Source organism: Mesocricetus auratus, unplaced genomic scaffold (assembly GCF_017639785.1).
Source record: "Mesocricetus auratus isolate SY011 unplaced genomic scaffold, BCM_Maur_2.0 Super-Scaffold_100014, whole genome shotgun sequence".
NCBI lineage: Eukaryota > Metazoa > Chordata > Mammalia > Rodentia > Cricetidae > Mesocricetus > Mesocricetus auratus.
The window spans coordinates 73,692,107-73,709,097 of NW_024429197.1; the positions used below are offsets into that span (position 1 = coordinate 73,692,107).

Consider the following 16,991-nt stretch of genomic DNA (forward strand, 5'->3'; position numbering starts at 1 on the left):
AGCTGTTTTCTTGCTTTTATCTTCTTAGTGTGTGTGTGTGTGTGTGTGTGTGTGTGTGTGTGTGTGCTAACTAGAAATTGAACCTCGAGCCTTCTATAAGCAAATGCTCTAATACTGAACTATATTCTCAGCTTCTAAAAAAAGTATATTTTGAGATGAAATCGTATCTGAGGGAATTGAGATGGGGATGTTTAAGACAATAGGCACCTCTTCCTAAGAGATACTTGGTATGACACAACAGCTTCCCTCCTTCCACTCCAACTCTCTGCAGGCAAGAGTTTAAGTTAGACTGCCAGGCGTCAGTTTGTGGTTCCCAGGCAGGGATCAGAAGAGCATAGAGTGAGTACAGGTCCAGGACTGCGCTGAAACACAGCGTGGGAGAATCCAGTTTAAAGCAGCCAGGAGACATGAATTATCAAGAGTTAGGGGGAAGAGGTCTGTGGAACAGCATGTCATACAGGGCTTGTGAAAAAGGCACCTCCAGTCAGAGCGGAGTCTGTGCAGTGTTACCTGGTGTGTCTCGTGAAGAGCTGGATCAGGCAAAGTAGGTACTCAGTAAATATGGCTGCCTGTAGTGTGGATGCATGGATGGATGGATGGATGGATGGATGGATGGATGGATGGATGGATGGATGGATGGATGGACACGTCCTTTAAAGGATAGGTGGATGCTTGCAAGGATGGCTGGCTGGCTGGATTATGTATGCAGGGATGGGTGATGGCTGGGTTGCAAATGGATGGATGGTTAGGTGAATGTTGTATCTACTACATGATAACTACAACAGCTACCTATGTCTTGGAAGCTGTGCACACTTTATCTTTTCCCTTTCTTTCTACTCTGTCAAGAAACAGTATTGAGCACCCGCTGTTCAAATGAAATAGAGCAGCCAATGCTCTTGCCCTCAGGAAGCTTGCAGTGTTCTGGAGACCTATGTTAACAAAATAATCCCAAGACTGAACAAACAGCTGTCACTGCACTAGGTGTTACGATGCAGAGGGCTCTCCCATGAGAGCCTGCAGAGGGGGCATTTGACCTTATCCGGGAGCTTCAGAACTTCCCTGGTAAAGTCAAGATTGAGATGCAGCCTGAAGGACCAATAGCTCCCGAGATAAAGCAAGGAGACAGGGCCCTGCTGGACACAAGCACAGTACTTCTCAGGGTCAGTGGGGTTGTGGGTGTTGGGACAGCAGGGACCCCAGGACCACAGGAAAGGCTCTGCTTTGTGCTGGGAACAACAGGGAGACATGATGAGACTCCAGGTGGTGGGATGGAGCTGAGGAGGAGGTGGTTAAGTGGTTATTGCATTCGTCCAAGCATAAGGAGACATTGGTTTAAGTACAGTTGTGGGGGCCAGAGTCTGCAGAGAGCTCTGTAGGAGGTAAATGGAACAGGACAGGGCAGTCTGGATCAGGGGCTAAGGAGAGAGACACGACCACGATGCCTCCAGCCTCTTCCTTGTGTAACTCTATGGGACGGTGTTGCCATTTGTGGACATGGGAAACACTTGGTGTGTCTAGGTTCTTGCCATCCACACATCATGAGGTCATGTAGTAACTCAGTTGGCATTACAGACCCAAGACATGCTCAGCAATGAGTGACCTGTCTTTCCAGAGACAGAAGCTGATGATGGGAGCAGCCCAGAGGGTTCCCCCTTGCCTCTGCCCTGGCTCTCCAGGCACACTCAACAGCTGGACCTGTCTGAAGAGGAACTGGATGCAGCCCCTGGAAGTCCTGAGGCGGAGTTAGCTGAAGAGAGTTACACAGAGCTGGAGTGTGAAGACCCGGGAAGTTCCAGCCCTGGGGCTCTGGAGCAGGGACCAGCTGGAGACTGGGTGGCCTCTATCAAACAAGGCAGTAAACACAGACCTGAGCACCCCACACGTCAGCCATCTGTTGAACACAGCCCCACAAAGACCTGGAGCAGTGGGACTGTGAGTCTCGGCCAACCTAGTGACAGCCTTGATTCTACCTGGGAAGGAGACGCTGATGTCCCCCAGCCTGCCACGCTGACCGAAGCCCTGCCACACAGTCCACGCCACAGCCTCCCACAGCCAGATGACAGAAACGGAGATGGCGTTGCTCCGGCAACACCCACAGAATTCCGGGACTCCTTAGCAGCACCAGCCCAGAATCCTCAGTGCTCTGCAGGCACATGGGGGCGAGAAACCACCAGCCTGCCCGGTTCTCAACCTGAGAACCGAGCCTGGAGGAGAACTAAGACATCCCCAAAGCCACTGCCCTCCCGGTTCACTGGCTCCATCAGCCCCCCAAGTACTCGGCTTGGGGCCGTAAAGAAAGTTGTGTCACAGCACAATCAGGGAGTCACTCTGGCTGGCCACTCTTCTTCAGATGCCCCCAAGTATGGCCGGGGGCGCCTGAACTACCCACTCCCTGACTTCTCCAAGGTGGGACCCCGGGTAAAGTTTCCCAAAGATGAGAACTACCGACCCCCCAAGTCCAGAGGCCACAACAGGCAACAAGGCCCTGCCAGACCCCTAATCTTCAAGTCGCCAGCTGAGATTGTCCGAGAGGTACTGATGAGCAATGGAGAGAGACCCCTGGTCAGGGACCCTTCCCTTGCCCAGCCCATCACCAGAGTGCCCCAGGAGTTCCAGACACCTGAACAAGCCACTGAGCTGGTTCATCAGCTGCAGGTAAGCAAGACTCTTGTCCCTGTGTGTCACCCAGGCCCCTTGTTGGAGTAGGGAAGCTCTGGCTCTGGGCTGAGTCCCCTGCTGGTGAAAGTGGAGTTGTCCCTGTGCCAAAGATAGACCCCGTCCCTTGTTCAAATAAGAGCCGTAAGGAGACTGGGGTGTGACTCAGTCGGTAGATCGCGTGCTTCACATACCCAAAGCCCTAGGTCCAATCCCCAGCACCTCATAGATGGGTGTGGAGGTGCATGTCTGTAACCATAGCTGTCCAGGGAGTGGAAGCTGAAGGGTCAGATGTTCGAGGCCATCCTTAGCTGCACAGCAACAGTAAGTTCTATGCTAGCTTGAACTAGAGACCACAGATCAGTGAGCGTGTCCATGTGTCATTCAACCACTGCTATGAAAAAGTATCACAATTCTGGAAGGAAAACGGTCTAGTGGGTGCCCTCCTCTCTACCCCGCAGCATCTACACAGGACAGCTCCTGGATCCCTTTCCATTCCCCCACTCCCACAACCCCTACCGAGTTAAGTAAAGCCCAGGTGTCCAGCCGCTTTGTGTTTTATTGTTGTCTTTAACTCTGGGAACTTTGCTCACATGGTCTCACGCAGGGCAGAAACAGGTCCCCTACACACTTAGCAGTGCAAGAGAAGGACACGGCTCCTAGGTGGCACTTGGCCCACGTGTCCTTCAGGTCCCTTGCAAATCTTCTTGTACATCTCCTTTCCGAATCTCTTCTGTCTGTCTTTCCTCCTCAGACCTCCTCCTTGCAGACGTCTACTGTGGAATCAGGCCGTCCCTGTAGTCATCTATTTCTTAGACGCTGCTAGGCACATGCCCTGTCTCAGGGGGCCTTTCATGTCCTCCCTTACGCTAACCATTGATGTGATCGGTGCTGGGCCTGGGGCTGTAGCCTCCTGTGTACCCTCTCCCCACTGGACCATGAGGTGTAAGTCAGAGTACGCCATCAGATCCCACGGAACTGAGACTGTAGATGGCTCTGAACCACCTGTGGGTCCTCTGCCAGAGCCGCAAGTGCCCTGAGCCCTGAACTGGCTCTCCAGCGTCCTCTTTTCCCCTCTCTTCCTCCCACCCCTGTGCACCTTCAGAAGCCACATCTGGGGTCTCCCTGTGTCACTCTCCACCATGCTTTGTTCTGCCAGGATCTGTCACTGAGGATGGAGCTCACAACTCATTTAGGTTGCCAGAACAGCGAGCCCACGGATTCTCCTGTCTCCTCCCCCAGGTCCTGGAGCTACGGCATGCATTCCTGCACTTGGTTTTGCTTTTTTAGACAAGATCTCTTTACATAGTTCTGGCTGTCCTGGAACTCACTCTGTAGACCAGGCTCTCCTGGAATACACAGAGATCCGCCTGCCTCTGCCTCCCAAGTGCTGGGATTAAAGGCGTGCACCACCATGCCCGGCTTCATGTTTGACTTTTTAATACAGGTACTGGAGAGCCAAACTGAGTTCCTCATGCCTGCACAGTAGGCCTTTTGCCCGCTCAGCCATCACCCCAGCCCTGACTCTGACCTTCCATAACAACGACTTACTTTCAGGAGATTTGCTTGCTTCACAGGCAACCAATTGCATCTGCTTTGTTCTCCCCCTGCTTTAATGAAACCAGGGTTTGTGTAAGGCCAGTGACCCTGAGCAGATACGAACTAAGCCTTTTAATTAATTTTCGGTGCCTCGTGTGTGTGCACATGTATATGTGAACACATGTGTGGATGGTTGCACATGGGGGCCAGCACACAGCTTTGAGGGTCTGCCTTGGGTGGTTTTGTTTTTTGTTGTTTTGGAGACAAGGTCTCACTTTTTTCTGGTGCTCATTAATTCAGCCAGGCTACCTGGTCAGAGAGTTCCAAAGATCCTCCTGGCTCCGCCTCCCCAAATCTTATTACCACACCTGGTGTTTTTACTTGGGTTTTGGGGATAAAGTCCTCGTGCATGTGTGTGGCCCGGGGTGACTGTGTCTTTTCTCTACAGGAGGTGTGTGGCCTGGGGTGACTGTGTCTTTTCTCTACAGGAGGACTACCACAAGCTCCTCACCAAGTACGCGGAGGCAGAGAACACTATCGACCAGCTTCGCCTTGGGGCCAAGGTACTGGTTGGAATGGGCTGAGCTTGGTGGGCAGAGCCAAGAGCTGGGGTCCTTAGGGAGATGGCCTACCCTGGAGTCTTAGAGAAAGGCCACTGGCTCTTGCATCCTGAGACTCTGTATCGAAGAATCCTAGTCCTTGAACTACCACTAGGCCTTTAGGTGGCCTTGGCATAACCTAGCCATCCCTGTGCTCTCTTTCTCACTGTTAATGTCTGAGTGATGGAGACTGGGGTACTCAGCAATGTCGCCAGAAGTTGTCTCCTCTGTGACTTTGGGGCATGACTACCTAGGCTGACTTCTATCTAACCCTATTCCTAGCCAGCCGGGTGACTTTCAGGAAGTTGCTGCGCCTCTCTGAGCTCAAGGCTGTACTCCAGACTTTCTGCTCAGTCTTTGGTGCCCTGTTCTCCCTGAATCACACTTTGGCCTTTCTCCCATGTCTCCTCTCCCCCAAAAAACCAACCAAACAACAACAAAAACCCTCCTCCTGTATCTGCCTGGAACTGAGCACCCCGTGTGTGGCAGGTACAATGTCCTGAAGGGATAGCTCATCCACCCTGAGAACTGGGCAGCATGCCTCCCACCCTGACCGTCTCCAGAGGCTGAGAACCCTGAATGGGGCCCTTCCTCTCTCCTGCCGTGAGGAGGAAGTGGGCCACTTGTGGCCCCCTTGGCTTCCTGCTGTCTCCACACCCCTGTTTACTCAAACAGGCCGCATTGAGCAAGCAGGGTAGCAGAGGGGCAGAGATGCAGGCCCTCTCCTGCTCTGGTTGTCCCCCTAAAAGGAGAGCACCCCGCCTTCCTGCAGAATGCTCTCCATTCTGAGGTCCCCCTGTCAAGGGCTGATTCCATGTCTTTAATCACCTCTGGGGAACATTGGTGGAGACAACCACAGCAAGAAGGACAATGGGGTCTGTTGTAGGACCAGAGACCTCTGTCCCTACACCCGTGTCCACACCTGGTCTCCGGGGCACATCTGTTGGGTTATGGTGGGGCTGGGGGGTATGATCAGACCTTCTGGAAGACAACAAGCCCCACTGATATCTTTAGGTGGCCCAGAGTTCTAAGTAGTGGGAGGGAGTGTCAGGAACGGGGCTGGGGAGGGCTGCAGAGAGGACTCGCCCGGTAAACTGTAGGAAAGGCTGAATAATAAATACCTCAGCACCAGCAACCCTCTGCTGCTCTCTGGAAAGATAACTCTTTGGCCCAAGGAAAGAGTGAGTTCTGTTCAGGTGATTGTACTAGAAGTGGTCCATAATTCCCTTCACCCAGCCTCACGGCTACCCCAGGAGTGATGGGGTACAATGGTCCCAGCAGCGGGGAGCCCCATGTTCTCTACCAGAAGGTGTCCTGCTCAGAGCCCACTTCAGGATACCGTGGGCTTCCTGCCGCTCACATGGATCTGTGGGCATGACTTCTCCAGGACCTGCCGGGCCTTTTCACTGTGAGCCCTCAGTAATGCAGGGGAGGCCAGGCCCACCTAAGAGGGGCAGGCCGGGATTTGCCCTGATACCTAGGCTATCTCTGTGTGAGTAACTGGGAACCACAGCCCAATGGAACAGAGACTGACATAGGCTGAACCGGAGTCCAGGCTCAGGTTACGTGTGTCCCCTTTGGTTCCCTTCCTTTGCAGACACAAGGCTAAGCCAGGGATCCAGGGATGTCACACAGCATGTGTGAAACACAAAGACGAATGCCCCCCATTCTCTGCTCATGCTAGATGCTGTCATTTCCTGAGGTCTGGGAAGCCCAGGCCCTGGCATGGTGTACGGGTCAGGCCTACAGGCAGGCAGGCCATGGGATTGGAATAGCCAGCAGCGATTGTGTTGGCTGCTATCTTAAGTCATTTACAGTGGGTCCCAGAGAGGTTAAACAACTTGTCCAGGGTCACACAACACAGCGGTGCCAAAGCTAGGGACCTAACTTACTCTGCCAAAACCAAGCCAACACTTACTGAATTTAGAAAGGCTCACCAGGGAAAGCCAAGGCTAAACCTAGGAGCACCTATGGAACCAGGGGCTGGGGAGCGAGCATGGGATAGGGGACCAGGACGAGTTAGGAGGCAGGGATGAGCATTTTTCTCCCTGCTGGCTCTCTTCGCCTGCTGTCTTGTTACTTCCTCCTAGCTCCCGCCTGCCTCCCTGCCCACCCCCACCCCTCCCACTCCCCTGGAACCCCGCCTCCCCGTCTCAGCTGTAAGGGGATGTGAAACAGTTGAGGAACCAGAAACCACCCCAGAAAGACATGGGGGATGAGGTAGACTTTCCTGAAGTGAGTTCACCCTGGAAAGAGAAGCTCCTGAAGGGGTGCAGAGTGGGGGTGGGGAGCGTCTGTGCTGGAGGGGCTGAAGCTCCCTCCCCCTCTTGCCCCATTCACAAAGCTCATTACCATTTGAAAGCTTGGAGACCCCAGCTGTGCCCAGATGACTCATTTGTTTAACCCCGCCTTTCCCAAACTCACAGAGTGTGTCATCACTGGGTGTCCTGACAGGGAGGGGCCCATGCAGCCCAGCACTGCTAGGTCCCCTCCCTCTTCCCCACTTCCTCTGGACAGCTACACAAGCCGGGTGGCCCTGCTCCCCAGGTGGGGCCTTGGCACAGTGGGCAGGAAACTCAAGAGGGTGGGGCCTCTCCTGGGATCTGGGTCACCTCAGGAAGAAAGGGGTGCTACTGCGGGCAGCTCCCCCACAGGCAGAGCTGAGCAGATGGCACACAGGATTATGAAAATCCAGCTTTGTTCTCGGCCAGGGAGGCTCAGTCAGGAGGAGGGAGAGGCGGTGGCACCAAATTGAGCTCAGAGCAGCCAGCCCCCCAAAGAGCAGCACATGCAAAAGGGCTTCCTGTTTGTGGAACCCCTAAGCCAGACTCATCTTCAGCTGCTTCGTCCTGGTCCTGGGGTGGCAGAGGGTAGGCAGGGTAGCCCACTCTGCTCTTACATAGGTGCCAAGGCATCACAGTAGTGTGGCCTTTTCACTGGCCATCTTCATGGTGGCCATATACACACAGGGATAGGGAGGATGTGGAAGGCAGAGGGTTAATGATGAAGGTTAAAGTAATGGTGAAGATGATAATGGTGGTGATGATGATGGTGGTGATGAGAGTGATGGTGCTGATGGTAATAATGGTGCTGATGATAGTGATGGTGCTGATGGTAATAATGGTGCTGATGATAGTTATGGTGCTGATGGTGGTAATGGTGGAGATGGTGGTGGCTGTGTTAGTTACTTGCCTATCGCTGTGATAAGATGCCACAACCAACCAGCTTACAGAAGGAAGGATTTATGTGTTTACGGTTCAAGAGGGACCAGAGTGGAAAAGTGGAGAGGCACGGCAGGCAGTCACGGTGGCTGAACAGCAAGTTGAGCAGTCATACCGTAACTACAAGCAGAGAGAGCAAACCGAGAATGGCGTGTGGCATTTGAAACCTCAAAGCTTACCCCAGTGACATACATCCTCCTGCAAGGTCACATATCCAGATCCTACCCAAAAAACACCACCAACAGGGACAAAGTGTTCAAATCCTGAGACTATGGGGGCACTCTCTCCCAAACCACTGTAGTGACAATGCTGACGATGTCAGTGGCAGCTGCCATTGACTGAGTGCTGGCTTCACGTGTGGAGGTGCGAGCTGTGTCATCCACTCTAGAACTCAGAGGTATACCATCATGAGGCCTGAATTTGTGCCTGGCTCTGGAGTACACACACTAAGCCACAGTTAGCCAGACCGAACAGTGTCACGCGTGACTGCCCAGCTTGGCTGCTATGGAGTGAAAGCTGTCATATGACAGATGTGGCTTTGGCTAGTGCACCCCTGTATACAAAAGCAGACCCTGGTTCCCCAAGTCTGTGTCACCCCCCTGCGTGTACCCTGACTTCTCTCTCACTGAGCTCCAGTGTGATTCCTGGTTGGCTGCCTCCCTACACACTTCCCACACCATCTACAATGTCAGGGCACAACTCCTAGAAGGATTCCTCTGTGTATGACGTCTCCCTCTTTCATTCAAACAGCTGTTGACTAGTATTTACTATTTATTATCAGTGTTATGAAAACATTTCCTTAAAATGATACTGATTATTATATATGTATTAAACACATAATTAGTAACAATTATTGTTACCAGTGTAAGGTTTTGGGGTCAAAGTGGCATAGTGACTTAGTCCAGGTACTCAGCTGATGATCTTGTGGAACTTCTCAGAGTCTCGGGGCTCACGGGGGCTCACAGAGACTGAAGTGGCCATCTCAGAGCCTGCCTGGGTCTGCTCGAAGTTCTCTGCATATATGTTATGACTGTTTGGCGTGGGGTTTTGTGGGGCTCCTAACAGTGGGAATGGGGTGTCTCTGACTCTCTCGCCTGCTCTTGGGGTCCTTTCCTTCCACTGGGTTGCCTCATCAGCCTTGCTATGAGGGTTTTCAGTGGACACCTGGGAGGCCTGCTCTTTTCTGAAGGGAAACAGTGGATCTGGAGGAGAGAAGAGGCTGTGGGAACTGAGAGGAGTGGAGTAAAGAGAGGCTGCAGTCAGGACGCATTACATGGGAGGAGAATAAATTAAAAGGAAAAAAGGGAAGGAAAATCAAGAAAAATGGGGAAAGTATCCCTGCCTGCCTCCCTTCCAGGACCTGTGAAAACAGAATAGGCAACGGCTTGTAAGTCCTCCTCTGCCCAGTGGGGGCGCCACTGAAGAGTAATGATCATGACTCCCAGGGTGAGCATGGGCTCCTGCATGGCGGACGAATGAAGCGTGGATGACAGATGCATTGTGGCCTCTTTCCGGCAGGCCTGCCGCCACCTGACCCTTCCCTCCCTGCCCCTCTTCCTCAGGTACACCTGTATTCAGACCCGCCCCAGCCCAATCAGAGCATCTGCTCTGGGACAATGCCACAAGGAAGCAAGGTCTTGTCCTTCTCTGTCCCACAACCCAGGTCAGCAGAGTGGTGGCCCGGCCCCGCGCGGAATCCGCAGGCCTCTGAGGCCACCGGTGAGTCGGGGAAGGAGCCAACCTCCTGCTCCTCCGCCCCAGGGCAGTTGATGGGATGACACTGGCTTAGAGCCAGGGGAATGGAGTGCCAAGGCCCTCTCTGGGCCAACCGACTTGACCAAGCTAAACAGCTGGGTAGACCCTTGGCTAAGCCACCTGGCCTCTTGGCTCTGTGGTGCGAACATTTTCACTGAGCCCATTGTAAGCCCTAACGTGGACACATATGACTTCAGTCATGTCAGAGCCCATGATAGTCAGGAGACCTGGGGCTCAGAGAGGCAAAGGCATGCCAGAGTCACACAGCTTGGAAAGGAAAGGACCAGAATTCGAACCTGAATTAGAGTCCTTGCCCCAGGCTCCCCTTTCTCTCAGCTTTCGTCGAGGGTAGATCTGTGCTTCATTTTCTCTGGCAGTGGAGCAGCATAGTGGCCAGCCTGGGCTAACGTGAAGGTAGCCAGAAAGGGCCAGTCTTGATGCTATGGTGGTCTGAGTGGGCCTCAGGCCTTCAGCCTCAGTGGACTGGGGAACTGTCCTCAGCCCCAGGGTTCAGCGGCTGTGTATTCCAGGGTGGTCGTCTCCACGAGCAGACCTGAGTCCTCCCTCGTCCCCCAGCATGGCCACCCCACGGCGGCTTCCTCAGAGCCCGGGCGTTGCTGCAGACCAGCCCTCCACAGGACAGACCCGGGCACTGACCTCCCAGGCCAGCCAGCTCCTAGCCAAGGTGAGTGAACCCCAGTTTTTCCCCATGAGACGCCCCATCCCATCGGACCTCTGTGTGTGAGAGACGCTTCCGCCAGCCCCAGATGTCTCTGCTCTACCTCCATGTGGTCTAACTCTGCCTTCCAGGAACTTGGCCAGCCCCCTTGCCCTCAGGTACCACTTGATCCAACCTCCTTGTCACCCAGGACAAGGTTGAACCTGTCTGTTGACCTCCACCGACCTTTCCCTCTTTGTGACAAACTGCCCCTCCTGTTCTTTATTACCGAAGTCAACCCTGCTACCTCTTAAGGCTTCCCAGCCAACACTGCGGCTCAGCCTTATCTGCAGCCTTTGCCTAACTTCACACTTAGCCTTATTCCAGAGGTGTCTAAAGAGGCTCGCGAAGACACAACGCCTTAACCACACTCAGAGAACGGAAGTGGGGGCCCCGTGGCAGAGGGGAAGTCCACATAGAGAAAAGTAAAGTAAGCCAGCTCATAGCCAGTAAACGCGATGTCGTGTGGGCCCTTGAACCCCAGCTAGAACCCCACCTGGCTTTGGAGCTCCCGGCTCTCCGTTACATTGCTCTTCCAGAAAACCAGTTCCTTTCACCACCACCATTGTTTGCTCTCCTTTTCCGTGGGGCCTGGGGCGGAGTAACGGCTTTACCGAGGTCTAGTGCACCCATCACACTTTGCTCATTTCAAATGTGAGCACTCACGTGCTTCCTGTGTCACGGTCTGTGTTAGCATATCTCCTTCGCCAGGAAGACACAGTCTGGGAAGCAGCCCCTGACTGCCCCCCCCTCAGCCCCAGCAACTCCTCACCTGCCCCAGTCTCTGCAGTTCTTCTGTTCGGATGTCACATGAGCGGATTCAGCCCCGACTTTCTTCCTGTCTGACATCTTGCGGTTCCCCTGGTGTTGTCCAGCCCCATGGTGGTAGAGCAGAGTGTCACTCCATCACCACTGTTCTTGGTCCCGCCACTGGAGTCAGGCCACACTGAGCAGGTGCCGGGCGTGGCTGTCCCACCTGGGAGCCACTGTCCCTTATTGGGATTTCATTCCTGACATGGAACATGTCTGAGAGAGGATGTACTGGGAGTACAAACACTGGAGCGTAAAGTGGAGCTCAGCTGTCTCACAGACTGGTAGCTCATGCCTGCAACCCCAGCACTGGAGAGGCTGGGACAGGAAGGTTGCTGTGAGTTCAAGGCTAGCTTAGGATACTATCTTTTTTTAATTGATTTTTATTTAAATTATAAACAATCTTATTTTACATACTAATCCCAGTTCCTTCTCCCTCCTGCCCTCCCATTCCCCCCACCATCTCCCCATCCCATCTCCAGTTCCTTCTCCCTCCCGCCCTCCATTCCCCCCACCATCTCCCCATCCCATCTCCCATCCACTGCTCAGGGAGGGTGAGGGGGATCAATGGGGGGATCATCAAGGTCTGTCACATCATTTGGGGCAGGACCCAGGCCCTCCCCAGTGTGTCTAGGCTGAGAGAGTGTCCCTTCATTGAGAATGAGCTCCCAAAGTCCAAAGTCCATTCGTGCACTGGATAAATACTGGTTCCACTGCCAGTGGTCTTATAGTTTGCCCAAGCCTCCCAACTGACACCCACATTCAGGGGGCCTGGTTTGGTCCTATGCAGGTTCCCCAGCTGTCAGTCTGGAGTCTGTGAGCTCCTCCTTGATGAGACCCTATCTTTAAAAACAACATCTCTCACTGGACTCATTGGTATTTTTTTTATTGATTGCATATCAAAATGGTATTTGTGACCAAATAAAATATATTAAGAACCAGCAAAAAAGGGGGGCTTACTACCAAGTGACCTGAGTTTGAGCCTCAGAATATGCACGCATGCACACACACACACACACACACACAAACACAGTCACTGTAGAAGGATAGACCTCTACATGTACAACATGGTATGTATACACACACAAGCGTGTGTATCTGCCCATCTATGCATGAGCATGTGCACATTCACATATAATAAGTGTAATTTAAAATAAAATATATTACTAAAATTAATTCCACTTATTTCTTTTACATTTTAATTTCCATAAAACTTTTGATTATATAGTTATATGTAGCTCATATTACATTTCTATTTTATATATTATGTAAGTAACATGGTATAATTCAGTTATATAAATTTCTCTACGTCAGTTTACCTTCGTTCCTCAATAAATGCATTGCGATTTTTATTTTACATATTTTTGTCCTTTCTTTTGCTGCAGTTTTAGGGCTAGAACTCAGATCCTTGTTTCTTTCTCTCCTATTGTCAAGGTGGAATCCTTTGAGGAACTGGTACTCACCGGACATCTCCCACCCCAGGACCAAATCAAGGTACTGCTACCCAATGTGGAGTCACACCAGCAGTGACCAGATAGCCTGTCCCCAGAGTTGAGTCTCTGAGCCCCTTTTGCTGAAGGCAGGTGGCTCTCTCTCATGGGAGCTGAGACCTCCCACTTGGTGCCCCAGGAAGCTGCTTACTGTGTGGTGGTAGAAAGCCCCTGCTGAGCCATGACGTTTACCAGACAGGCTGGGTGTGTCATCACTGTGCCTTATAAATGCCCACGGGGACCTGCGATCATTGCCCCTGCTTAACTATGATGATGCAGAAGCCCAGAGAGAAGTGACAGCGAATCCACACTTGAGGGGCAGCAGAGCCCTAAGGCAGGGCTGCTGCCTCCCCAGTCATGACTCCTGCCCTGCCGTACCCCCAGGCTCCAGAAAAGGGGCCTTTGCTTTCTAACCTGTCCTATCATTTTCCAAAACTGCAAACAGAGGGTAAATAGGAGAGGGGATCATTTCTCTGTGAAAACGCTGATCCGGGATAGACTTGCCTCCTTTGGATGCGGGTTTGAGGTAGTTATGGCCAGACATGTCTAATGCCAGCACTCAGGAGAGAGAGGCAAGAAGATCAGAAGTTAATCTTCAGCACCATAAGGATAATAGGCCAGTCTGGGCTACATGAGACCCTGTCTCGAAAAAGTCCCTTTAAAATGTAAACAGGCCCAGAGATTTTATTGATGGAATACATTTTAATGACTTCATACATGTATATAACAAACTCTATTTCCATCTCCTCAACTGTTGGTCACTTCTGTATGTCAGCAACCTTTCGAATTCCTCTTTTGTAGTTCTCTCTGTTGTTGTCTTTACAGTGCTGGGGTCTGAACTAGGGTTCCATGCGTGTATGCTTAGGCGAACATTCCGCCACTGAGCTGTGTCCTCAGTCTTCATTTTTCATCTTTAAAATTTGTATTTATTACCGGTGTGTGTACAGATATGTGTACGGGGAGAGAAAAGAACATGCATATATGCACACAGGCAGTGTTGCGTGCGTGCATGTGTGCACATGTGTGTGTGCGTGTGCATGCGTGCGTGCATGTGTGCGTGCATGCGTGCGTGCATGCACGTGTGTGCGCGTGCATGTGTGTACGTGTGTGCGCGTGTGTGCATGCGTGCATGCGTGTAAGTGTGTGTGCGCGTGTGTGCGTGCGTGTGTGTCACAGTGTAGAGGCAAGAGGACTGCTCTGTGGAGTCAGTTCTCTCTCTCCACCTTGACACGGGCTCCAGGGATTGAACCTGGGTCACCAGGCTCGGATGATCAGTGTCCTCACCCATTGAGCCATCTGACTGGCGCCAACTCTTCAATTGTGAGGCAGGATCTCACTGAATCACCCAGGCTGGCTTTAAGCTTGTCATCCTCCTGCCTCACCCTCCCAAGTGGACTACAGGCTGTGCCACGCCACCGCATTCAGCTCTCCTCTAGCTCTGAAGCCTGTGATGATGCTGTAACCAGCATCGGCGTTTGTCCCGCCCACTTCCCTACTGTGGTGAGTGATGCCCAGCCTTCGCCTGCCCTCCTGACCTTCCTGGCCTCTGGTGCTCATTGCCCCCTCTTCTATGCCAGTGTTTTGGCCTCTTCATGTGAGTGACGACATGTGACTTCTGTCCTTGTCTGGTTTCACTTAGCACAAGTCCTGTGGGGCCATCTTTCCTGTCACAAATGACAATTTAAAAATGTCATTTTCTTCCTCTCCATCCTCATTCTTCCATATATAGGGAATCTGGGGGCTTCTGGGAGGTCAGACATGGCTGGAAACTATATCCTGGGTTCCCCTTGGCCTCAGTCTGTTCCTAGGCTCATGTAAGAAGGGACTAATGGACCAGAGACCAACATCCATCTATTGATTGACTGTGCTTGTGTTTATTACTATGAGGGCCTAGCAGAGTTGTTAGGACTAGGAGCTCTAGGTCTGGGTTCAAGTCTTGCCTGTACAATTTGTTCACTTACTGTGTGAGTTTCAGCAATCTAAATAATTTTTGTGCTTCACTGGCTAATTATGTCTTGTTGGGATTCTGTTGGAGTAGGAATGAATGAATGAAGAATGTTTTGCCTAAGAGCCACCCTGACAGTCACCTTTATGTACAGTGTGGGATGATAGTGCCATCTGTCCTCACTATCTGTAAGAACTGGGAAAGAGAGTGACATATGTTCCGAATGGCGCAGTTTGCATATCAGGAAAGAAGACCTGGGCCCTCTAGAGTGTTAGAACTTCATGGGGACACAGTGGCCGTGTGTTTGATGCTGCATCTCACCAGGTACCTTGGGTCCTATGATCTTCCCAAGAAGAGCCAGTGGCCTCTGGCCTGGTTCCTAGACTTCAAGTGTTTTACGACAGAGCGCTGCACCTGGACAGAAGCCTCGAGAGGTGCCCAGCTGCAGCCTGCTTCTCAAGCCCCATGAGGCTCCCATAGCCCCCAGGAGCCACCCAGCCATTGTGTGAGCGTGTAGCCCTAAGGGCAGGCACTCAAGTCTCCTGGCCCTTGTGTTTCAGAGCTTGGAGCAGCTGAGGGCGGCCCACGGAGCCCTTGAGGCAGAATACCTTGAGGCCTGCAAAAAACGGCATCTGAACCCAAAGCCTGACGCCTCCACAGGAAGTCCCAGGACCCTCAATCTCTGCAGGTAGGTTCTGGCGAGACAGGCCCTAGGGACAGGTGGGACAGGCCCCTGGCTCCCTTTGTGTCCAGGAAGGATTCATTTCACACTCATCGCTGAGTCACAAGAGCGGTGGGAGCCACGTCCTAATGAGCAACGTGGCTAGAGCTGAGAATCCTTAAGATGATCAGAACTTCAAGACCCCTCACTAGACAGTGGGGAAACTGAGGCCAGGGGAAACTGGGATCTACTTAGAGTCACACAGCACAGGGATAGCAGAGGGTACTGAACTGAGACTTCCTGGCTCCCAGTGGAGTTTTATCATCTTGCTATTGAAGTTCTCGGTGCCATCTCAGTGGATCCTGAGAGGACATTCATAGGATCTCCGATTTGATACGTGTCTCCATGATGATATTTCCTCCTTCCAGGGAGCTAGAGGCAGAGATCTGCCGCCTGGGGCAGCGCCTGGAAGAGCTGCAGGACCACATGGACCAGACCCAGAGGGAGCCAGCATCATGCAGTCCAGATCTGCCGGGCAACGCCCCAGCCACACCCTTCCTGTCCCGACCAGCTCATGTAGCTAGGCCTTCAGGATCAGTCTCCTCACCAGCCGTCCACACCTTCCATGAGGTACTGCTCTGCCCCATTGCACTGGGCCAGCCCCCATTTCTGCTTTTATTCATTCCACGTCAGTGTCTTTACTTGCATATTTAGGAGGTATGTGCCGTGTTCTAGACCCCATGACACACGGTGGGGATTCAGTGAGGACAGAAGGTGGAGAAGGCGACCTCTGCCCTTATGGAGTTTCCTGGATACATGGACTAGTTGTAGTGTTATTTATCATTTTGATAGTATTCTGAAAGAGAAGTCCAGGCTCTGTGGAAGTAAAGGGAGGACACCACATCTGACTATGGGGAGGGCATGGAAACTCTCTGAAGAAGATATGTTTTAAGTGAGATCTGAGAGTAAATAAGTGCAGGAGACAAGTCATTCAGCAGGGCGTGGTGGCCTGAGTGAGTGGGCTATAGTCAGCCATGTGGCTGGAGACCCCATGATATTGAGCCTGTGGATCGTGTCTCAAACTGGACTTAGATTCTCCCTGGGTTTTCAGAGGGTGTCAGAATGACGATGCGGGGTGTGTCAGGGCAGCAGGAGAGATGAATACTTGAACTTGGACAAGGTTCAGAAGGCTCATTTGAGTGAACTCGGAAGGCAGTGGGAGAGAAGGCAGCTAGGTTGGCTTCCGGGCCTCCAGCCTGGAGTAGGCGACAGGGTGTGCATGCTTACATGGCTAAGACACCAGACACAGACTGCATAGAACATGCTCTCCACGGGGCCCTCTCCACATCATGGTCTGCTAAGGGACGACCACTCTCTTCCTCGGGCCAGTGAGCTGTGGTCACACAGATGGCAGTGGCGGCACCTCTGTGCCCCCAAGCTCCTGCTCCTGGCCTGTGGAGACTTGGGTGCAGGAAACCAGCAGGGTGGGGCTGGTGCATTAGGTGAGTGGGTGAGAACTGACGCTGAGGGTTGGGGACTTCCCCACCACAGAACAACCCAGACAGGTGGCATTTCCTGTGCCGACAGGAAGCCTGGGT

General features: G+C 52.5%; 1 protein-coding gene across 6 annotated transcripts in view; it reads left to right on the forward strand.

Moving 5' to 3' along the window:
- Akna (AT-hook transcription factor) overlaps positions 1 to 16,991 on the forward strand; it is a 45,810-nt gene that overhangs the window by 14,709 nt on the left and 14,110 nt on the right. For all 6 annotated transcript variants that reach the window (XM_013117127.3, XM_021230130.2, XM_040757348.1 and 3 more), the window contains 7 exons: positions 1,613 to 2,655; positions 4,683 to 4,757; positions 9,577 to 9,733; positions 10,300 to 10,454; positions 12,732 to 12,791; positions 15,293 to 15,420; positions 15,822 to 16,023. In XM_013117127.3, coding sequence (XP_012972581.1) covers positions 1,613 to 2,655; positions 4,683 to 4,757; positions 9,577 to 9,733; positions 10,300 to 10,454; positions 12,732 to 12,791; positions 15,293 to 15,420; positions 15,822 to 16,023 — 1,820 coding nt within the window. The remainder of the gene's footprint in view (positions 1 to 1,612; positions 2,656 to 4,682; positions 4,758 to 9,576; positions 9,734 to 10,299; positions 10,455 to 12,731; positions 12,792 to 15,292; positions 15,421 to 15,821; positions 16,024 to 16,991) is intronic.